The sequence below is a fragment of the Hermetia illucens genome, chromosome 3 (genome assembly GCF_905115235.1).
Source record: "Hermetia illucens chromosome 3, iHerIll2.2.curated.20191125, whole genome shotgun sequence".
NCBI classification, from domain to species: domain Eukaryota; kingdom Metazoa; phylum Arthropoda; class Insecta; order Diptera; family Stratiomyidae; genus Hermetia; species Hermetia illucens.
Window position 1 is genome coordinate 25,352,780 of NC_051851.1, and position 18,389 is coordinate 25,371,168.

The 18,389-nt window shown below is 41.6% G+C and overlaps 2 protein-coding genes across 7 annotated transcripts in view; one reads left to right on the forward strand and one right to left on the reverse strand.

Moving 5' to 3' along the window:
- LOC119650659 overlaps positions 1-5,732 on the forward strand; it is a 220,773-nt gene extending 215,041 nt beyond the window's left edge. For both annotated transcript variants that reach the window (XM_038053594.1, XM_038053595.1), the window contains 3 exons: positions 2,061-2,992; positions 3,117-3,305; positions 3,410-5,732. In XM_038053594.1, the coding sequence (XP_037909522.1) occupies positions 2,061-2,992; positions 3,117-3,305; positions 3,410-3,642 (1,354 nt within the window). In that variant the 3' untranslated portion in view covers positions 3,643-5,732. The remainder of the gene's footprint in view (positions 1-2,060; positions 2,993-3,116; positions 3,306-3,409) is intronic.
- LOC119650660 (autophagy-related protein 16) overlaps positions 1-18,389 on the reverse strand; it is a 440,786-nt gene that overhangs the window by 390,356 nt on the left and 32,041 nt on the right. For 3 of the 5 annotated variants that reach the window (XR_005249349.1, XM_038053598.1, XM_038053596.1), the window contains exons 5-7: positions 17,848-18,061; positions 17,672-17,777; positions 5,956-6,098 (exon numbers count right to left, since the gene is read on the reverse strand). Coding sequence is in view for 4 of the 5 variants with exons in the window: in XM_038053598.1 (XP_037909526.1) it covers positions 5,956-6,098; positions 17,672-17,777; positions 17,848-18,061 (463 nt within the window). In the remaining variant the exon portion in view is untranslated. The remainder of the gene's footprint in view (positions 1-5,955; positions 6,099-17,671; positions 17,778-17,847; positions 18,062-18,389) is intronic. The other 2 variants (XM_038053599.1, XM_038053600.1) reach the window with 2 other exon arrangements.

The following is an 18,389-nucleotide window of genomic DNA, read 5'->3' on the forward strand; positions in this document are numbered from 1 at the left end:
TTTTAAAAACAAAACAAAAATAGAATCGTATGAGGGAGCAGCTAAAAACGATATTCGAAATAATCTACTCATTCAGGAGTCAAGACAGTTGTTAATGTTATGTTTAATCAAACTAGGAGCTAAGGACTTAAGGATCACGCCCATGACCGAACGAAATGACGACCCCGGTCCAGAAAGGACGACCTCATTGCCAAAGGGACAAAGGCTAAAGAGGAAGATGATCCAATGTTTTCTCAAAATCAAAGCAAAGAAATAGATGCGAATGCCAAAAGCTGAAATCACCACGCTGCTCCTGAATAGAAAATAGAATAGAAAACCTTAAGGAAATCATCATCATTATCAACGATGCAACAACCGGTATCCGGTCTAGGCCTGCTAAAATAAGGAACTCCAGACATCCCGGTTTTGCACCGAGGCCCACCAATTCGATATCCCTAAAATCTGTCTGGCCTCCTGACCTACGCCAGGTATAGACCGGAAAGGATGACAAATTGTTGTTTTGAGCGCCAAAAGAGTTGACCATCAAAGGTGCTGCGATCAAGGGCACGGGGAAAGGCAGCGCAACATAAACAATCTAACATCACTAAAAAGATTGCAGGGAAAGCGGACTAGCGATCGATAACTTAACAAAAGAAAGGATGCCACCAAAGGAATATCTTACTAAAGCAATTGGTTCCTTCGACCTGACTACGTTTGGCTTCCATTTCTTCCTTTTCTGCGAACCTGCTGAGGTTTCAAAACTTATTCCGTTGCGGATTACGTAGGCAACAGAATGACTATTCTCATTCAATTAAGTTGGGAGATCAAAATTTCAAAAACACTGCCTACGTTCCTACGGAAGAAGGGTGGGTTTGACACTCTAAGAAGATGCAAAAAAGCCAGCTCGAAAGTTTTCTTCCCAAAATAATGCCTGCTCAAGGCAGGAACCAGGGTCCAATTTCGAAAACAAGTAACTTTATATAGTACCAGCGAAGAATAGGTTTTATTTAAGAACAGATTCATCACTAGGAGATCTAGAGCCTCCCTCCCATCCCCGCTTTTGCCATCTATTACGAGTGAAAAAAAAATCTTCACCACACGTTTCACCGAAGTTCTTTCCAATATCTAAACAATCCTTCAGACAATTTCTCAAGAGGTCGCTCTGAAACCGAGATACCTTAGTTAGGCCGAACTCTTTCAGAAGTAAGTCTGAAATATCAGAGGACTGCGGTAGCACTGCTAAGTTTCATGGCGCCAGGGGTTGTCATTCTTCCATTTGCTGTTTCTGCAACAATATTGTCTAAAAACTAAGTCACAATTTGAATGCATTTCGACACTCCAACAACCTTAAGCTGATCTGGCGAAGAACCCCTTGTTGAGATCCTTTGAGGATTTTCATAGTAAGCTTCCTTGCACCAGAGCCAGCCAAATTAAGTTAATAACCACCGGCAAGCGCAAAGCTCCCCAAATTGCTTAGCATATCACAGGACTAGGGATAAATTTGGAGTTTTACGCCATGGTTCCAAAGTCCTCTTTCAGCTCGGGTATGTATGGTTGGCTCACTTACGAAAGTTTCGTGTTGGCTTTGACCACAGGGCTACACATTTTTCTAAGCGGGTGGCGATATCCAAAAATGGTAGATTAGCCTCGCATCCACTGGAATGAATGTTAGGCAAGAAACTTGACTTATACTGGTGTATGTATGTTTGTGGTGGGGGAGAAGCTATACTGGTACTTCCACCTTAATGTGAGAGGACGCGGATGACTGTGTCGTTTGTCTTTTCATCGGCGGTGAAATTAGGTCCTTCACCAAAAACCATCCTTGGCTGTGTATATGAACACCTTATTATAAGTTTTTCTCTAGTTCAACGATGATTGTGCATTTTTTGTCATGCCCGTTTCCATGATCAGGGCAAGTGGTCTTTAAAAACCGCTTTCGTAAATTTCGCAGAATTTTGACGATGATAAAATCTTATTGCTCTAGAAAACCAGCTCCAGCCGTTTTAAAGGAGTTCTAAACAGTGGATCAGACTCAACCAATTATAATTCTTTATTAACAGCATCACCTTCCTCCCTTTCAGATGCCACTCATACGATTACGGTGACACCGGAGATATGGTATGCCGTCTCAGCCATCACAGCCGTGCAACTCTAGCTGATATTCAAGATCCCTACCTAGACGTACCAGAGGCTGCCACTTATGAACTTTCATCATGCTACAATGTATCCATTGAATGCCGTGCCGGAGACATGGTTGCACGTATCCGTACCTCAAAACTCTTCGACGGAAAAGTATACGCTAAAGGATCACCAAAATCATGCTCAGTTGATGTTAAGAACTCACTTGACTTTGAATTGCGTATGGGATACCAAGACTTGGAATGCAACGTGCGTCAATCAGGATCTGGACGTTACATGAACGATGTAGTCATTCAGCATCACGACACTATTGTCACATCCTCTGATTTAGGCTTGGCTGTTACTTGTCAATACGACTTGACCAATAAGACTGTATCCAATGAAGTTGATTTGGGAGTAACTGGTGATATTGAACCTGCATTATCCGAGGAAGTTATTGTTGATTCTCCCAACGTAATCATGAAGATCACATCACGCGATGGTAATGACATTATGCGCTCGGCTGAAGTTGGTGATCCCTTGGCACTTAAATTCGAAATTTTGGATGAACAAAGTCCCTATGAAATCTTCGTGCGTGAATTGGTTGCCATGGATGGTAGCGATAATGCTGAAATCACTCTTATTGACTCCGACGGTTGCCCAACTGACCACTTCATCATGGGACCCATTTACAAGAGCACATCCACCGGCAAAATACTTTTATCTCATTTTGATGCCTTCAAATTCCCATCGTCGGAAGTAGTACAATTCCGTGCTCTAGTCACTCCATGTATGCCAACATGTGAACCAGTTCAGTGCGATCAGGAAGATATCAGTGGTGAATTGAAATCACTCATCTCGTTCGGTAGAAGGAAACGTTCCGTTAACGCTACAGGCAAGTATCTTACAGTTCGTCTCGTAAATTGTATCAGAACGTGCAGACTAATTTATGTTACCTAAACTAACTCTAATCATATCAATTCAAATCGATTAAACTCATTACTTTATTACCCCAACAGAATCGCATAGATCGCGCCGGGAAACCACCAGTAAACCAAGCCACGAAGACATGCTTTTGGTGCAATCAATTCAAATTACCGACAAATTTGGTTTCGAGAAGCAACAAATGGATAAGGCCGGCAACATCAACAGCAGCGAGACAGTATTCATGTCAAGTGATGCCCAAGGATTCTGTATTAATGCTATCGGTGAGTATGGGAGTCATATGAACTCTTGGACATGCCGAACCAAATGAACCTTTCGAATTTTTCCAACTAATTTTCTCCGTTTGTCTTTTCCACTCCCTACGCAGGCCTGATTGTTGCTGGCACTGTCTTCTTATTAGCACAATTAGCCGTTATTGCAATCTGGACATACTTGCATCAACGCCGTAGGAAACAACGTGCCTTCGCCGGTAGTGAAGCTAACTCCTCTTTTGCCCCATCGTCCGTCCCAACACCCACACTTACAGGAAGCCGAGCTGATTCGTTATGTAAATTGTACGACACAGGTTTTCCAGGCGGACGAAATGGACGGCAATTCTAGGTTTCTCAAGTCTTTAGATCATGTGGAAAATTATATCTTTTTGTAATGGTTCTAACTAACTATAACTGACTAAATTCACAAGTGATTTTCCAAGCAATAGGATTTGTTTTTTGATAGAACGTATCTGATTGGAAATGTTAGATTAGATACGTGAGATAATATGCTTTCTCCATGCGTCTCCTTTTTTGATATGCCCGTTTTGGTCGTTCCAGACAATTGGAGCGATGAAAACGTTTAGGTAGTTCGTATTTAAGCCAAGCTGTCGTGAATGAAGGACAAAAATTTCATTTTTGACAGCCACACAAGCATTTATTAGACATACGATTTAGAACGATTAAATATAATTGAGACTTTATTTATTTGTCTGGGAACATTGGAATGAATATTTGATCAAAACTAAGCTAAATCATAGATTTCTGAAAACATAAAAAACAATCTTAAATCAATAGGAAAATCCCAGTTACTATCTAATTACTCATTTTAAGGTGCCGCGAAACATCTAGCAATAATAGTTTAACAACTGAACCATAACCATATTTTTAGCACTTAGAATTCAGTTTGGTACTTGTACACTCAACACTATTTCTTCTGAAATAATTAAACAGAAAGTTTAGATTTAAATTCATCAGTGTCACAAAATATTTAGCATTTCTTTTGAAACTAAGCATTTTAAATAAAATGAAGGACAATATCCATTTGAATAGAAATCATCATAACTTCCCCTGCTATTTTTTCTAGGCGCGAATGCTACGCGATTCCCAGGCCTCATAGAGCAATTATCATATTTTGCATTTATTTAACACAATAATATTTAATTTATTTAATTTTCTTGAAAATGAAAGTCGTATTTCATCATATTCAAGATCGGGAAAAAGGACGACTGACATAATATTTAAAAAAATCTTTAAACGAAAAAACCAACTTGCACAAATTATTATATTTTAAATTATTGCAATGTATACCCTCCTTTACCCCCCCCCCTCCCCCATGTTCACGTAAAAACTATATTAGAAAAAAATAAGACTTGAAATTTTTAAGTGTGAGTGACTAAGTAAGTGAGAAAGTGATAAGTTATAGAGCAATAAATAAAAATAAGAAAGCATAAGAAAAACAAATGTCATAAAATATTTCATAAATATTAAGTTATAATAATAAATTATAATGAGAGTTACAATTAAACGTGCGAGTGTGTGAAGCGAGTAAGGTATGCATGAAATTACTTCCCATCCCTTCCTTATTCCCAACTACGATCCCTCTCCAGAAAAACGAACAAAGCTACAAACTACATATGTGCCTTTAATAATTTCGATTTTTGTTTTAAATATTCAGCATCGTCTTTACTTTGTACACTATCAAATCTACAAAGTAAAATCGATCTAAATCCCAACATAAAACGATTTTATATTTATTTCCCACATCCACATCAAACCCTGACTAAAGAAAATTAATTTTATGGCATTTAAAACAAAAATAAACACAAATAAAAGATCATTTGTCCCTTTTCCTGAGATTGATGGCCTCCAGCTATAGCAAAATATAGATGGCGACATGATAAGAAAAACTATTCATTCTAAATATCTTCATTGACATAAAAAATTATGTATCTAAAAACAACGCGTAACTATTTCATTTCAACATTATATAATGCAATACATCAACTTTTATATGTAATGATAATTATTTTAGCCTTTAACATGACGCATTCAAAGAGAAAGTCGAATAAATTTCAAGAAAAGATTAAATAATTAATTTAAGATAAATTTTTGAAGAATATTTGATGAAAACAAAACATGAAGGAGACGACTTGAAAACGATTTTTTTACAACTTCAAACATCATATTATGTTGAAATTGTAAGAGAGAAGCTAAGTCTACTTTTAGATAACATTTTGGTAATGACAATTCATTGAATGAATCTTCAAAAAGAAAGATAATTAGGACGACGACGAGGAGAATACAATATAAACGAACACACATACATATGACCTATGTTATATATGGCAAGTCTTTTTTCTTAAATTTTTGTAATAAAATGCGAGAAAAATATATAATTTAATGAAAAATAATTGTCAGAGTTTTATTTTAATTTTAGAAGTATATCCCCTACCCCAACCTGAACCAACAATTCATCTGCAATTTATTCAGATTTTATTTTATTTATTTAATTGATTGAGTGATTATTTGCCCGAATAGACTTAGGGACTTGGAAATATAATGCTCATTTCTTTTAGCAGCAAAGACGATATTTCTTATGTTGGTATGCCTCACTAAAGATTTTAGTTTAATAAAAAAAATAAAGTTGATCTGGACTTACCCTTAATCGCTGATCCGCTACTGTCCACACTCGACTCGCAAAATCATTTGATGTGCCCAAAATCATGGAACCAGTTGAATCAAAATCAACTGAATTGACACCAGCATTACTTCCTACCAACGCACCGCGAGGTTCCAAAACAGCTGTAACGAGATAAGAGAATTTTAATGAATACTAAGTTGAGTCGAATACAGATCTTCCACAAACAGATGTCAATTGAATTTCAAACAAGAATCCAAATAAATTGATAATGAAATCCTTAACAAGAAAAAATCAGAAAATACCCAAAATCTGTGATGAAGGACAGAATCTAAATATATTTATAACGTCAGCCGAGTACTGTACGCACCAATGTTTGATAAACAGATTAAGAAAACATCCTTGAGTGGTGATCTTTATAGATGTCGTACTTTAATACCATGTTCCAAAATTCAGAGATCTAGTCGCAGTAATACGAAGCTCCGAAACAAATAGTAAGGAAAAACAAAAAAGGAAACATGAAGTTTAGGGACTTGAAGCTCAAAATGACGTATTACTTTCGTAACCTAGTTTCACATATTCGTCAAGTATACCAAACTATTTTTTGTATTTTTCAGTCAGTTATCCGTACAGCTCAAAAGACCACAAATCCGTCAAAATTTACAAATTTGCATATGTTGTTTCCTTCTACTCTCCCAACTAACCTTTTGATCCTGATGAGCCCTCATCAATATACGAAACCTTTGTGCAAACCAACCTTATTCATCCGGCAAATCATCGTCTTTCTTTATAGGGGGTGGCTTGAATGGCAGACGCACCTCTTGACTAGATACATACGTGATGACTAATGGTCTTTGGCTTCATTACTGGGTAATCAGTTATTTTGGCACATGGAACATCCCCCATTCAAGCCCAGTTGTCCCTAGTTTTAATTGAAGGAACAGTCACTCTTCTTTAGGCCACTCCCTTACCGGTAAGAATATATACACTTGGCGTACCAGGTTGGTCCCAACCTGAATGGCAAACGCAGAGCTGCATGCGCCCAGGCGCGTGTCATGGGTTGCGGATAATGACATGGCTCACCGGGTCAGCTACGGATATCGCAAAGTACTCTTGTAAATAAGTAGCCGCGGACAAGCAGAACGTTTTCGTTTGTGTTCGCGCTCTCTAAACTATTCTTCCCTTTCTGGGGGAGTAAACCTCTTTAACAAATCCGTAATCGGCGGTGAAGGAATCGACGTTACACTGTATTTCAGCGGCTCCCCTCCAAATACCTTCCCTACCTTTGGAGGTAACTATGGGGCATTGCAGCATTGGGGCTCTGATTGGTTCCCCATTACTCATGGGAGTAAAATTGGGGACTTTTTTTAAATTCTTTAAATGGGACCCCAGGGACACGAAAACAGTACCCAACACAGTTAAGGGTCGCTCAACATCACCAGAGCGGCTCTTCCCCCTAGGATGTTTTGGCGGTTATTCCATCAACCAGCAGGGACGGGAGACCCAGGCGTCGTATGGTTTGGACGAACCAACTCAACGAATTTACCGTCCGCGCCTATTACCGTGTCACGGATTTGGAACGGAATCCATCAGGGTACAGACATCGACTCCATGACGCGTTCATAATCCGCTCCCTGGAACTAAGTCATGTTCCGGAGCAGAACCAAACAGGCAACAAATTTTTTTTTTACTGCTACAGAGGTTCACAGTCTGATCTACGTTGCAGTTTCCACGGTTGTTCGTCTCCATAATCAACATCTTAGAGCAAATAACAGAGGTATCTGCAGGAGGACTTTACCGTTCTGGGTATTTCGACACAATAAAAGAGTCGAAAAGTTCAGAAAGGAGATTGGTCGTGTCACGCAAGTACTTCTTGGAAATCCATCACCAAGGGTGCACAGATGCATTGCGAACATCATTGGAAACTAACAACTGTCCAATATGTCAATCGAAGAAATCCTCGAGGTGCTGAAGCAGAAACTTGCGGTATGCTCGAATCGCATACATAGATATCAAAAAAGCTTTCAGCGAAGGACAGACAACAACTTGTTCTTCCAAAACCAACGGGGATTCTATAAAAATCTCACCAACTCAGGTAGAGAAAGTAACCGCGATCTGGATGAGGCAGAAAACTTCTGAAGAAGTATTTAGAGCGAATTCAGCCGTTGCAATTTAGAAGCAGCGTGGCTCCCACATCTTATGCGTTCATGCGAGGCCCCCCCCCCCCTGAAATGACCATGCCTGACACAACTGAAGCTGACGTAGAAGCAGCCCTTGAAAAGGCAGGTAACTGGAACGCGCCAGGAGTTGACAAGATTCACAACTTCTGGCTGAAGCGGCTCAAAAGCACTCACAGGATATTGGCAAATCAATTTAATCAAATGATTGCCGATCTTGATTTAGTTCCAGAATCTTTCACCAAGGGGATATCTTTTCTCATCCCCAAGGAACAGGGTGCCTCTTGCTCTTCAAAATGTCGACCAATTACTTGTCTTCTTACCATCTACAAGGTCTTCACTTCAGTTCTGTGCATGAACATCTCAAAACATCTTGATGTTCATAAATTGATAGCTGAGGACAAAAAGGATGCGCAAAAGGCTCCCGAGGCTGTAAAGAACAGCTTATAATTGATAGCAGGCTGTCCATCCAAAATGAAATATCTCGCCAGCCTACATCGATTATAAATCAGCCTTTGAATCAATATCGCATTCGTGGTTACTGCAAGTGTTACGTTTGTACAAAATCAACCCGAATGTCGTTCTTCTCCTCAGAACAGTGATGAAGAATTGGAGCACGAAGCTATCGGTATCCTCACAAACATCAGGAGAGATACCATTTTCCAAGGCGACTCTCTAAGCCCACTGTGGTTTTGTTTAGCTTTGAATCCGCTATCCCATCTTTTGCATGAAAACAAATACGGGTTCCAAGTCAAACAAGACATATTGTCGAAATATACACTAAATTATTTAATGAACATTGACGACATCAAATTGTATGCCAAAGACGAGAACCAACTTCGCTCCTTGCTGGACATCACCATCCAGTTCAGCAGGGATATCGGCATGCAGTTGGGTTTGGAGAAATGTCGCATAAAAACAATTGTTCCGGGAAAACACACCGACAACGAGAGATACAGCCAAAATAACATCCAAATTAAGGCTATGAATTCGGACGATGTTCACAAATTATCATCATCAAGGGCGCAACAACCGGTATCTCGTCTAGGCCAGCCTTTATAAGGAACTCCTGACATTCTGGTTTTGCGCCGAGGTCCACCAATTCGATATCCCTAAAAGCTGTCTGGCGTCCTGAGCTACACCATTGCTCCATCTCAGGCAGGGTCGGCCTCGTTTTCTTTTTCTACCATAGATATTGCCCTTATAGACTGGATCATCCTCATCCATACGGATTAAGTGACCCGCCCACCGCAATCTGTTAGCCGGATTTTATCCACAACCTGACGGTCATGGTACCGTTCAGAGATTTCGTCGTTATGTAGGCTACGGAATCGTCCATCCTCATGTAGGGGGCCAAAAATTCTTCTCGAACGCGCCCAAGAGTTCGCAATTTTTCTTGTTAAGAACCCAAATTGAGGACTGGCAAGATCATTGTCTTGTACAGTAAGAGCTTTGACCCTATGGTCGCTGCCAACAACCGTGGGCAGATTTAATCGTCCTAGCTGTTATCGATTGTGATTTTCGACCCCAGATAGGAGAAATTATCAACGGTCTCAAAGTTGCAGTCTCCTATCATTATTCTTCCCGTTTGACCAGTGCGATTTGATGTTGTTGGTTGGTTGGTTTCGGTGCTGACGTTGCCACTATATACTTTGTCTTGCCTTCATTGATGCAGCCCAAGATCACGCGGCGCCTGCTCGATCTGGAATAAAGCAGTTTGTACATCTCGGGTTGTTCCTCCAATGAGTTGGCTAGTTGGGGACTTAAAGAGGATCGTACCCCTCGCATTTACCTTAGCATCACGGATCACTTTCTCGAAGGCCAGGTTAAAGAGGACGCATGATAGGGCGTCCCCTTGTCGTAAACCGTTGTTGATGACGAATAGTCTTGAGAGTGATCCTGCTGCTTTTATCTGGCTTCGCACATTGGTCAGGGTCAGCCTAGTCAGTCTTATCAATTTCGTCGGGATACCGAAATTCTCTCATGGCCGTATACAGTTTTACCCTGCTATGCTACCATAGGCGGCTTTAAAGTTGATGAATAGATGGTGTAACTGATGTCCATATTCTAACAGTTTTTCCATCGCTTGCCGCACAGAGAAAATCTGATCCGTTGCTGATTTGCCTGGAGTGAAGCCTCTTTGATATGGGCCAATGATGTTCTGGGCGTATGGGGCTATCCGGCCCAGCAAGATTGCGGAGAATATCTTATAAATGGTACTCAGCAACGTGATACATCTATAATTGCGGCACTGCATGGTATCTCCTTTTTTATGTATGAGACAGATAATGCCTCTTTGCCAGTCGTCAGGCATTGATTCGCTGTCCCACACCTTGAGTATAAGTTGATGAACTCCTTGGTGTAATTGGTCACCTCCATATTTAACCAATTCGACTATAATTCCATCGACTCCTGGCGACTTATGATTTTTAAGCCGATGAATTGTACGGACTATTCCTTCTACACTTGGTGGTGGCAGCATTTGTCCGTCGTCTTTAGTTGGCGTTCAATATCATACAACCACTTTATGTAAGATGGGTAGCTTCGAAGAATGATATCTTAAAATAAGTGACCACTTTCTAACTCCCGCTCTCCCGGTTTCCAATTTTACGCTGTTGCGAACATTAGAACATCGTATCGTTGTTGCCGTTTCAGCGATCAGAATGGCGTTCGGCATAATTCCAATAATAACCCATGCCGCATCATTCTAGATAGCCCTGAAGGCAAAAAACACTCTCAGTGCGACCCTTATATAAACCACAGGAATAGTGTGCAGCACAGAGTTTATGTTCCCAAATTGATACTGCTTAAGCCAAAAAAATTTTGTTATAAGCAGCCTGCAATGGAATCGCGAAGCTGCAGCGTTTGTCATTATCTATGCCAGGATCATGCTGAACTTGGATGCCTTAATGCAAGCACATATATTGTAGAGGCTGCTTGATGTTTAGCGTAACGTCAAATCTGTCACCCACGTAATAGAATTGCCGGCAGTCAGTTTCGGTCTCAGGCCATCGCTTTCAGCGTTTTCTCAAACTCAACCAAGCATACCCGCTAAAGACACATATGGCGCTTATTTTCGCTTCCAAAAAGCTGATTATTGGCTGCCACATACATTCTTGTATGGGATGTTTGCCACATGCCCCTAGCTTCGGTCCACCTACCAAATCGGTCACCAATACTGGCTCCGATTCATAGGAAGATCCTGGACCACCCTAGTGGTTGGGATTGATTGGAATTGACGTCAATTGGTTACTAGCGATGCGTTTTTTTGAAATTCGGGACGCTTGCCACGAGTTGCTTTCTAGGCCCTCCTTGCCATCGCACAGCATGACTTAGGTTTTCTGTTACATTCATTGACAGTATGAACCTTTCCTCTGAATCTTCCGCATTGTCGTCGAAATCCATAATAGAATCCTCATAACTACCTATCCAATATAGAACTCAGCTCAAATAAATACAGGGAACTAAAAAAGGTAAAGCCAAGCATAAAATATCACTTCTTTTGAAGAAACAAACGTTTTTTCAAACCATTTTCTCAAAGTTCATCATTTCACACTCCCCATGATAGGTGCTCTAAGGTTACGACGTGAAAGACTGGCCAGCAACCTTGTCCGCCGAATCGAAACCAAGTGGCCGAGGAGAATCTTCACGTGGTGGGGCCTGGAAACGTTGTACTCACTTTGACATTCTGTAAGGGAATGCTCCAAAGCTTAACAGAAGCGATCAAAACCGAGTCTGCACAGGAGACTCACCTGAAGTGGCTTCGGTTATGAAACCTCACCAGAGGTATACTGGTACCACGGGCACCAGCTTTCTGAGCTCATATATCTCAGGCGGAGAATTCCTCGGGTATTGGCGCTCAGCCGGTTATTTGCGGTTGGTTGCCAACCGGGATTTTCATGAAGGTTGTTGGCCAAGCCTTCGAGACTCAAACGTGGAGTTGAGTTTCCTCAGGCATCCACGTTCATTACAACAGGAGGTCAGATCAAAAAGTTCTCAATAACTTTATTACAAATATTTACAATTGTTCCAATTTATTCCCTTCAAAATACTCGCCTTGGGAGCGAATACATTTCTCCGACCGGTGTCTTAACTGTTCCATGCATCTAGCGTTTTTTCCTTCATTGTCTGGAACCGCTTTTCTTTCATTGGGTACTTGAGTTTTGGGAGCAGCCAGAGGTCACACGGAGCCAGGTCAGGAGAATAGTGGGTATGGGCAAGGGTTGTCATCGAGTTTTTGGTAGAAAACTCGGGAATGAGGAGCGCAGTGTGACAAGGCCCGTTGCCGTGGTAGAAAAACTACTCGCCTGTTGTCAACTGTTCTGGCTCCTTCCGACGAATCTTTTGGCGTAAAGTTCTCAGGGTTTGGAGGTATCGATAACGATTGATTGTCTCACCTAGTGGGAGGAATTCATGATGGATGACACCCTTCGAATCGAAGAAAGCAGTAAGCATCACTTTAACGGTTGATCTGACCAGGTGAGCTTTTTTCGACCTTGGTGAATTTTTTGACTTCCACGTTGACGACTACACCTTGGTTTTCACATCGTAACCATAAACCCAGGACTCGTCATGTGTAATGATAATAATTGTTGGCGCAACAATCCAATTGGATCAGGGCCTTGAAGTGTGTTAGAGCACTTCATTCAAGGCCGTAACAGTACAATACATTGTAGGAGGCAATGAGATCACCTTCGCTGTGTAATGATGGCTTTCAAAAAGTTTCCATTTGCATTGGCTATTTCCAAGAGCTCCTGACAAACCTCCGGGCGATACGTGGAATACTATGATTTTGATCAAACTTGGGGATAACACGCTTCTTATTATATTCTATACTACTACGAACTTTTATAACTCTGGGATAAACTTAAGGGGAGTCAATTTCCCCAGAAAACTGTTAATATACTATTATTAACTTAATTTGAGCAGATGTCGATATGGAGAATATTTTGGGGCTTAGACACCATATAGAGGCAGCTTCATTATTTTTTTCAGATCTTTCAGTTGGGTAGTTTCTGAGAATGGGTCCGTTAAAGAAATCATCACTTTCCACCCCTCCCACTCCCCGTATTTCTAGCAAATGTCAAAACTAAGACCGGCATCAAAAAGTACTATTCAAGACATTTCATTTGATACCCAACCTGACTATATTCGGTTAAAAACATTTTTACACCCCCCTTTTGTATGTATGGGGATCTGTCCTTAATCACAAGGCAGAAGGATATCACTCACTGCATGTCTGCCCTTCAGCCAGCTTAGGGCAAAAATAGTTTAGAGTTTATCCAGGACAAGCACAACATGCACCAAGCCATAAAGAATATGGTGAGGGCTATTAGAGTCCTCCATAATAGATCACAGATGGAGGAAAAGAATAATAAGGATACGCCGAACTCCGTTGTGTCAACAGTATCACAAGCGACCCAAGTGACGCCTAACCGTAAACCATCGAATCCCGGCGAAATAAGCTAGCACGTGAAAACGAGGGGGATCCTCTAAATAATCAGCAGGCGCCTAAGAGAAAAAAAGGCGGACAGGACATTCTGAAAACCAGCACCAATAGTTCAGAAGCAAGAAAGTATACGTCGAATGCAGGAAAGTCGACCAGCGTTGCGAAGCCCAAGACGAACGAAAACGATGGATGGACTAAAGTTACCAGCAAAAAAGCGAAAGGAAAAGCAAAAGTGCGAACTCGTCCAGATGCGATTATTATCTCCAATAAGGGCAACCGGTCCTACGCGGGGATACTTAGAAAGGTCAAAGCAGATCCCGACCTAAAAAATCTGAGCGGAAATGTGGACAGAATCCGAAGAACCCAGAAAGGGGATCTCATGTTCGAACTGGAAAGATCCAGCGTGGGTAAAACTGATGACTTTCGCACTCAAGTCAAAAACTCACTTGGGGAGAATGCGGCAGTACGTGCCCAAAAACGTGAGATCTACATAGAATGTAAGGATCTTGATGAAGTGACATCGAAAGAGGAAATTTGTACTGCCCTGAAGGAGCAATTCAAGTTGGAAGAACTTACTGAGGAGTCCGTTGTGGGTTTACGGAAAGCTTATAGCGGTACTCAAACGGAAACAATACGAGTACCAGCGGAGGCAGGGCAGAAGTTGTTGGCGGCCGGAAGAGTTCGGATTGGATGGGTTGTCTGCCGTTTAAGATAACATACTTCACTAAAGAGGTGCGTCTTTTTTAGGCACTTCGCGAAGGTCTGCATCAGCAGCATTCATCGATCCGATCGATGCAGAAGGTGTGGAGAGAAGGGTCATATAGCCAGGGAGTGCAATAGGGACCCCAAATGCCTATTGTGCGAGGTGAAAGAGGGACAGGATAACCGGCATATTGCCGGAAGTAGTAAATGCGCTTACTGCAATGAGAAAATGAGGTTTATTCAAATAAATCTCAATCATTGCAGTGTCGCTCAGGATTTACTTGAGCAGACCACGTTCGAATCTGAGATGGAAATCGTCATCATAAGTGAAACGTATAGAAACCGTCACGATGGCATATGGGTCAAAGATTCGAATGGTGGAACTTCAAACTACTGGTGGAATGGTGAACCGGCCGACCATCGATCAGCCTGCCATCGAGAAACAAAAGAGGGGCTCAGAGGGCGGTAGGTAGAGTCGGTCATGGGCAAAAAGAGTGAGGCTATAAGGCAGCCCGCAAAACCTTCAAGCTCGCCATCCAACAAAGCACGAGGAAATGCTTTAAGGAGCTCTGCTCAGAAGCGGACGTAAACCCGTGGGGGAGTGCTTATAGAATCGTGATGGGACGATTCAGAGTCCGCTTATCTCCCCAGATCACGTGTCCTACCCTCTTGCTTAAAATCATCCAGGAGTTATTCCCCCAGCAAGAGGAGGGCACCGATACATTCCACCACCTCTGAATTTGACGGAAACTCCGCCAGTCACCAGAGATGAGTTGCTGGAGACCTGCGGTAGAATAGGAGACAATAAAGCGCCGGGCCCGGACGGAGTACCGAATAAGGTCTTTCAGCTTGCCGTGAAATCCAGACCGGACCCACTACCGTAGAACACCATGTACAACGATTTACTTAATCTTCCCCTTCCGAGGGAAGCCACAGTGGTGGGTTACGCTGACGACATAGCGTTGGTTGTAGTCGCAAAGCATCTCGAAGATGCTGAGTTCTACTCAAGCGAAGCAATCAGTGCTATTAAAAGTTGGCTAGAGAGCTCTGGTCTGACACTTACGGAAGAAAAAACAGAAGCGTTCCTCATAAATAAGCGTCGGAAGAGAAATTACGCCTATATTAGAATCGGGAATCATATCATCACTTCCAAGCCGGCGATCAAATACTTGGGTGATAGACAGAAAGCTCAGTTATAGGCAACACGTGCAGTATGTTTGCGATAAAACATTCACTGCTAGTATGGCCCTGGCGAGGATGATGCCGAACATGGGAGGGCCACGGCATACCTTTAGGTTGCTTCTAGCCAGAGTGGCGACCTTAATCATGCTCTATGCGACCCCAGTTTGGAGGGAGGCGTTGCGGATGTCAGTTAACGCTAACAAACTGATTGCAGTCTACAGGAGGACAGCCCTAAGGGTATGCTCTGCCTTCAGGACCGTTTCAGATGATGCAGCATTCGTCATCTCTGGAATGATGCCGATTGATATCTTGGCAGATGAGATGACGAATATATATAATGCGAAGCCAATCTCTACCTTATTGCAGACGAAGAACGCTGAGAAGGGGAGATCCATAAATAGATGGCAAGAGCGGTGGGAACGTTCGGGAAAGGGTCGGTGCACTCACAGCCTCATTCTTCCCATCAAGGAGTGGTTAGAGGGACGGCACGGTGAGATTAATTATAATCTAGATTAATTATAATCTCACCCAGTTTCTCACAGGACACGGAGGATACCGCCAGTACCTGCACAGGTTTAAATTGAACATCTCACTCTACTGTTCAAATTGCAATGGAGTCCCAGATGACCCAGAACATGTATTCTTCCACTGTCGGAGATTTGTGGAAGAAAGGAGGAATCTAGAGGAGACTCTAGGAGAGGTGCTGGTATCAGAAAATCTTATGCCGAGAGTGGTAGCACATTAAGAGAATTGGGATACAGTTAACTGCATGATCGCATCTATCCAAACCAAATTGCGAAAGGCAGAGGAGAAAAGCGCGGTCACGTGCACCGCATATAGAAGAAATGTGACTCAGCTAGAGTGAGCTAACTCCGCCCCGTGATGTAATACCTTATGGTGGTTCCGCGGGGCAGGGAGGGAGTCGGGGGTGGTTTTAATGAGTAATAATCCCACACGCTGGTGTATTCAAACCAATGTCTTTTGAAGGTTTCCCCCTCCTCAACAAAAAAAAGACAGACAGACAGGCAGACATTGAACTGATTTTAATAAGGTTTTGTTTTGCAAATAAAGCTTCAAAAATCAGTAATAAATAGAGGAGATTTGAACAAATTTGGTTTATCTTCCATGTTTTTAGCCTGCGCAGAGTACTTCAGCTTCCAACATATGTATAAAGGTTTTGGGTGCTTTGTACTTGGTGGAAACCTCAGGGGCCACCTGGTGAGAACCTCAGGGGCCGCGCCCCAATCACGATCTGAGGCAGAAGAATGGGGATTGTGATCCGTCGTGGATCTTCCCTCTTGATCGCGGCACTTGGGTCCGGAGACTTACGGCTCCACGCTCGCGATCGAGCCATTTTTTTGGCACTTTGGTGGAGCTTCAATCTTTGTGGGCGGACCTTCACGGTCAATTTTGCCAATTTTTTAAATTTCTGGGATAGCTCTGCCCTCTAGGTCGTTTTCGGCCACTTAGGATGATCTTCTGATCCTCCTTTTTTCATCGTGTTCATTACACTATGATCGAATGACTTGATTCATGGCAAAAAGTAGAAGCTGTTTAGACTAATGAGTTGATAGTGAATCAGCAAGTTATTCATACAAATAAAGCCTGAAGTTGCCTTTGTGCGATTCGAACTACAACTCAACTCAATCCCTTTAGAAATTGCCATTTAAATTGTAACAGAATTTAATCGAAAGCGTATAATTAGCATTGCTCCGAACATAATGAGCCTTTGGATGCAGAAATGTTCAAGTGAACGCAATTTAGTTTACTGATGTGTAACCGCTTGACCGGGGCTGGAATTCACTTTCAATCACTTCATTTTCTAGACCTTCAGTTACGTTTTTAATGGTGTTTATATTTGCTACAATTTTCCAGACCTAATATAATTTCCAATGAAGTTGTGACGAATTGATTTGCAGGCATGACCGCATAGGATCGTTTTCAATGAGGCGAATTTCAATGAACACAAAAATAACTTTCACAAAATGACATTTATTTTAAATTTAATGAATCAAAAAAATAAAACTTAATGATTGACTTAATTGATATTCTATAAAGGCAAAAATAGACAAATGAACAAAATGATAGATGAAAAAAATTTGGTTACAAATGATAAAAGTCCAAAAATGTATGTTATGTTGTAATGCTAGGAGACTGTTGTGAATTCTTAACTGAACTCTCCTGAAGTTCTGAAGTTATAGGAAACAAATTGTAAGAATCTACTTACTCTTTCCAACATCCCAGAGCTTGACTTTACGATCAGCACCACCGGTTGCCACCAAGCGCTCAATAGGACTCCAACGAACAGCATTCACTTCGCCATCATGGGCTTCCTGTAATTTCAAAATTCACATGATATATCCCTGGAGTCCTTATTAAGTGGAAACACACAATATTACTTACAAATTTTAAATGCACGCTGGACGGCAACGAATCACTGTAAAATCCAGTCATTTTAGCTGCTGCACCGCAAATATCACTTAAACTACCGCGATCACTCCGTTCCGGCGGAAGTGATATTGGACTAGACGAACGACGACTTTCTCGTGCGGCTTCCTCGAGATCGCGACGAACCTTATCGGAACGTTTCCTGAGGAAGAAGGACGAAAACCTTTTTCTAAGATTTAGTAAATGAACATTTAATTAGAGAAAATTCAATAGAATCGTTAGTACATATATGAGGCGATTTTAGTTTTGTTTCATAGTTTTTATTTTTAATTGAATTTCAAGTGCAAACATGTAGAACGGAATAGGACTGGTGCGTATTAATTTCAATTACTTTGGATATTATATAGAATTTAACTGACCGGGGTAGAGTTGGTCACCAAAACCACGCTTTTACTAGTCACAATTCAACCCCTCAGTGCTTCAGCTCCCGAAATATTATTCATTTAGTGGGCGAATGTGGCATTTTCATTCATTAGTTTTTATCAAGTTACTTTTGA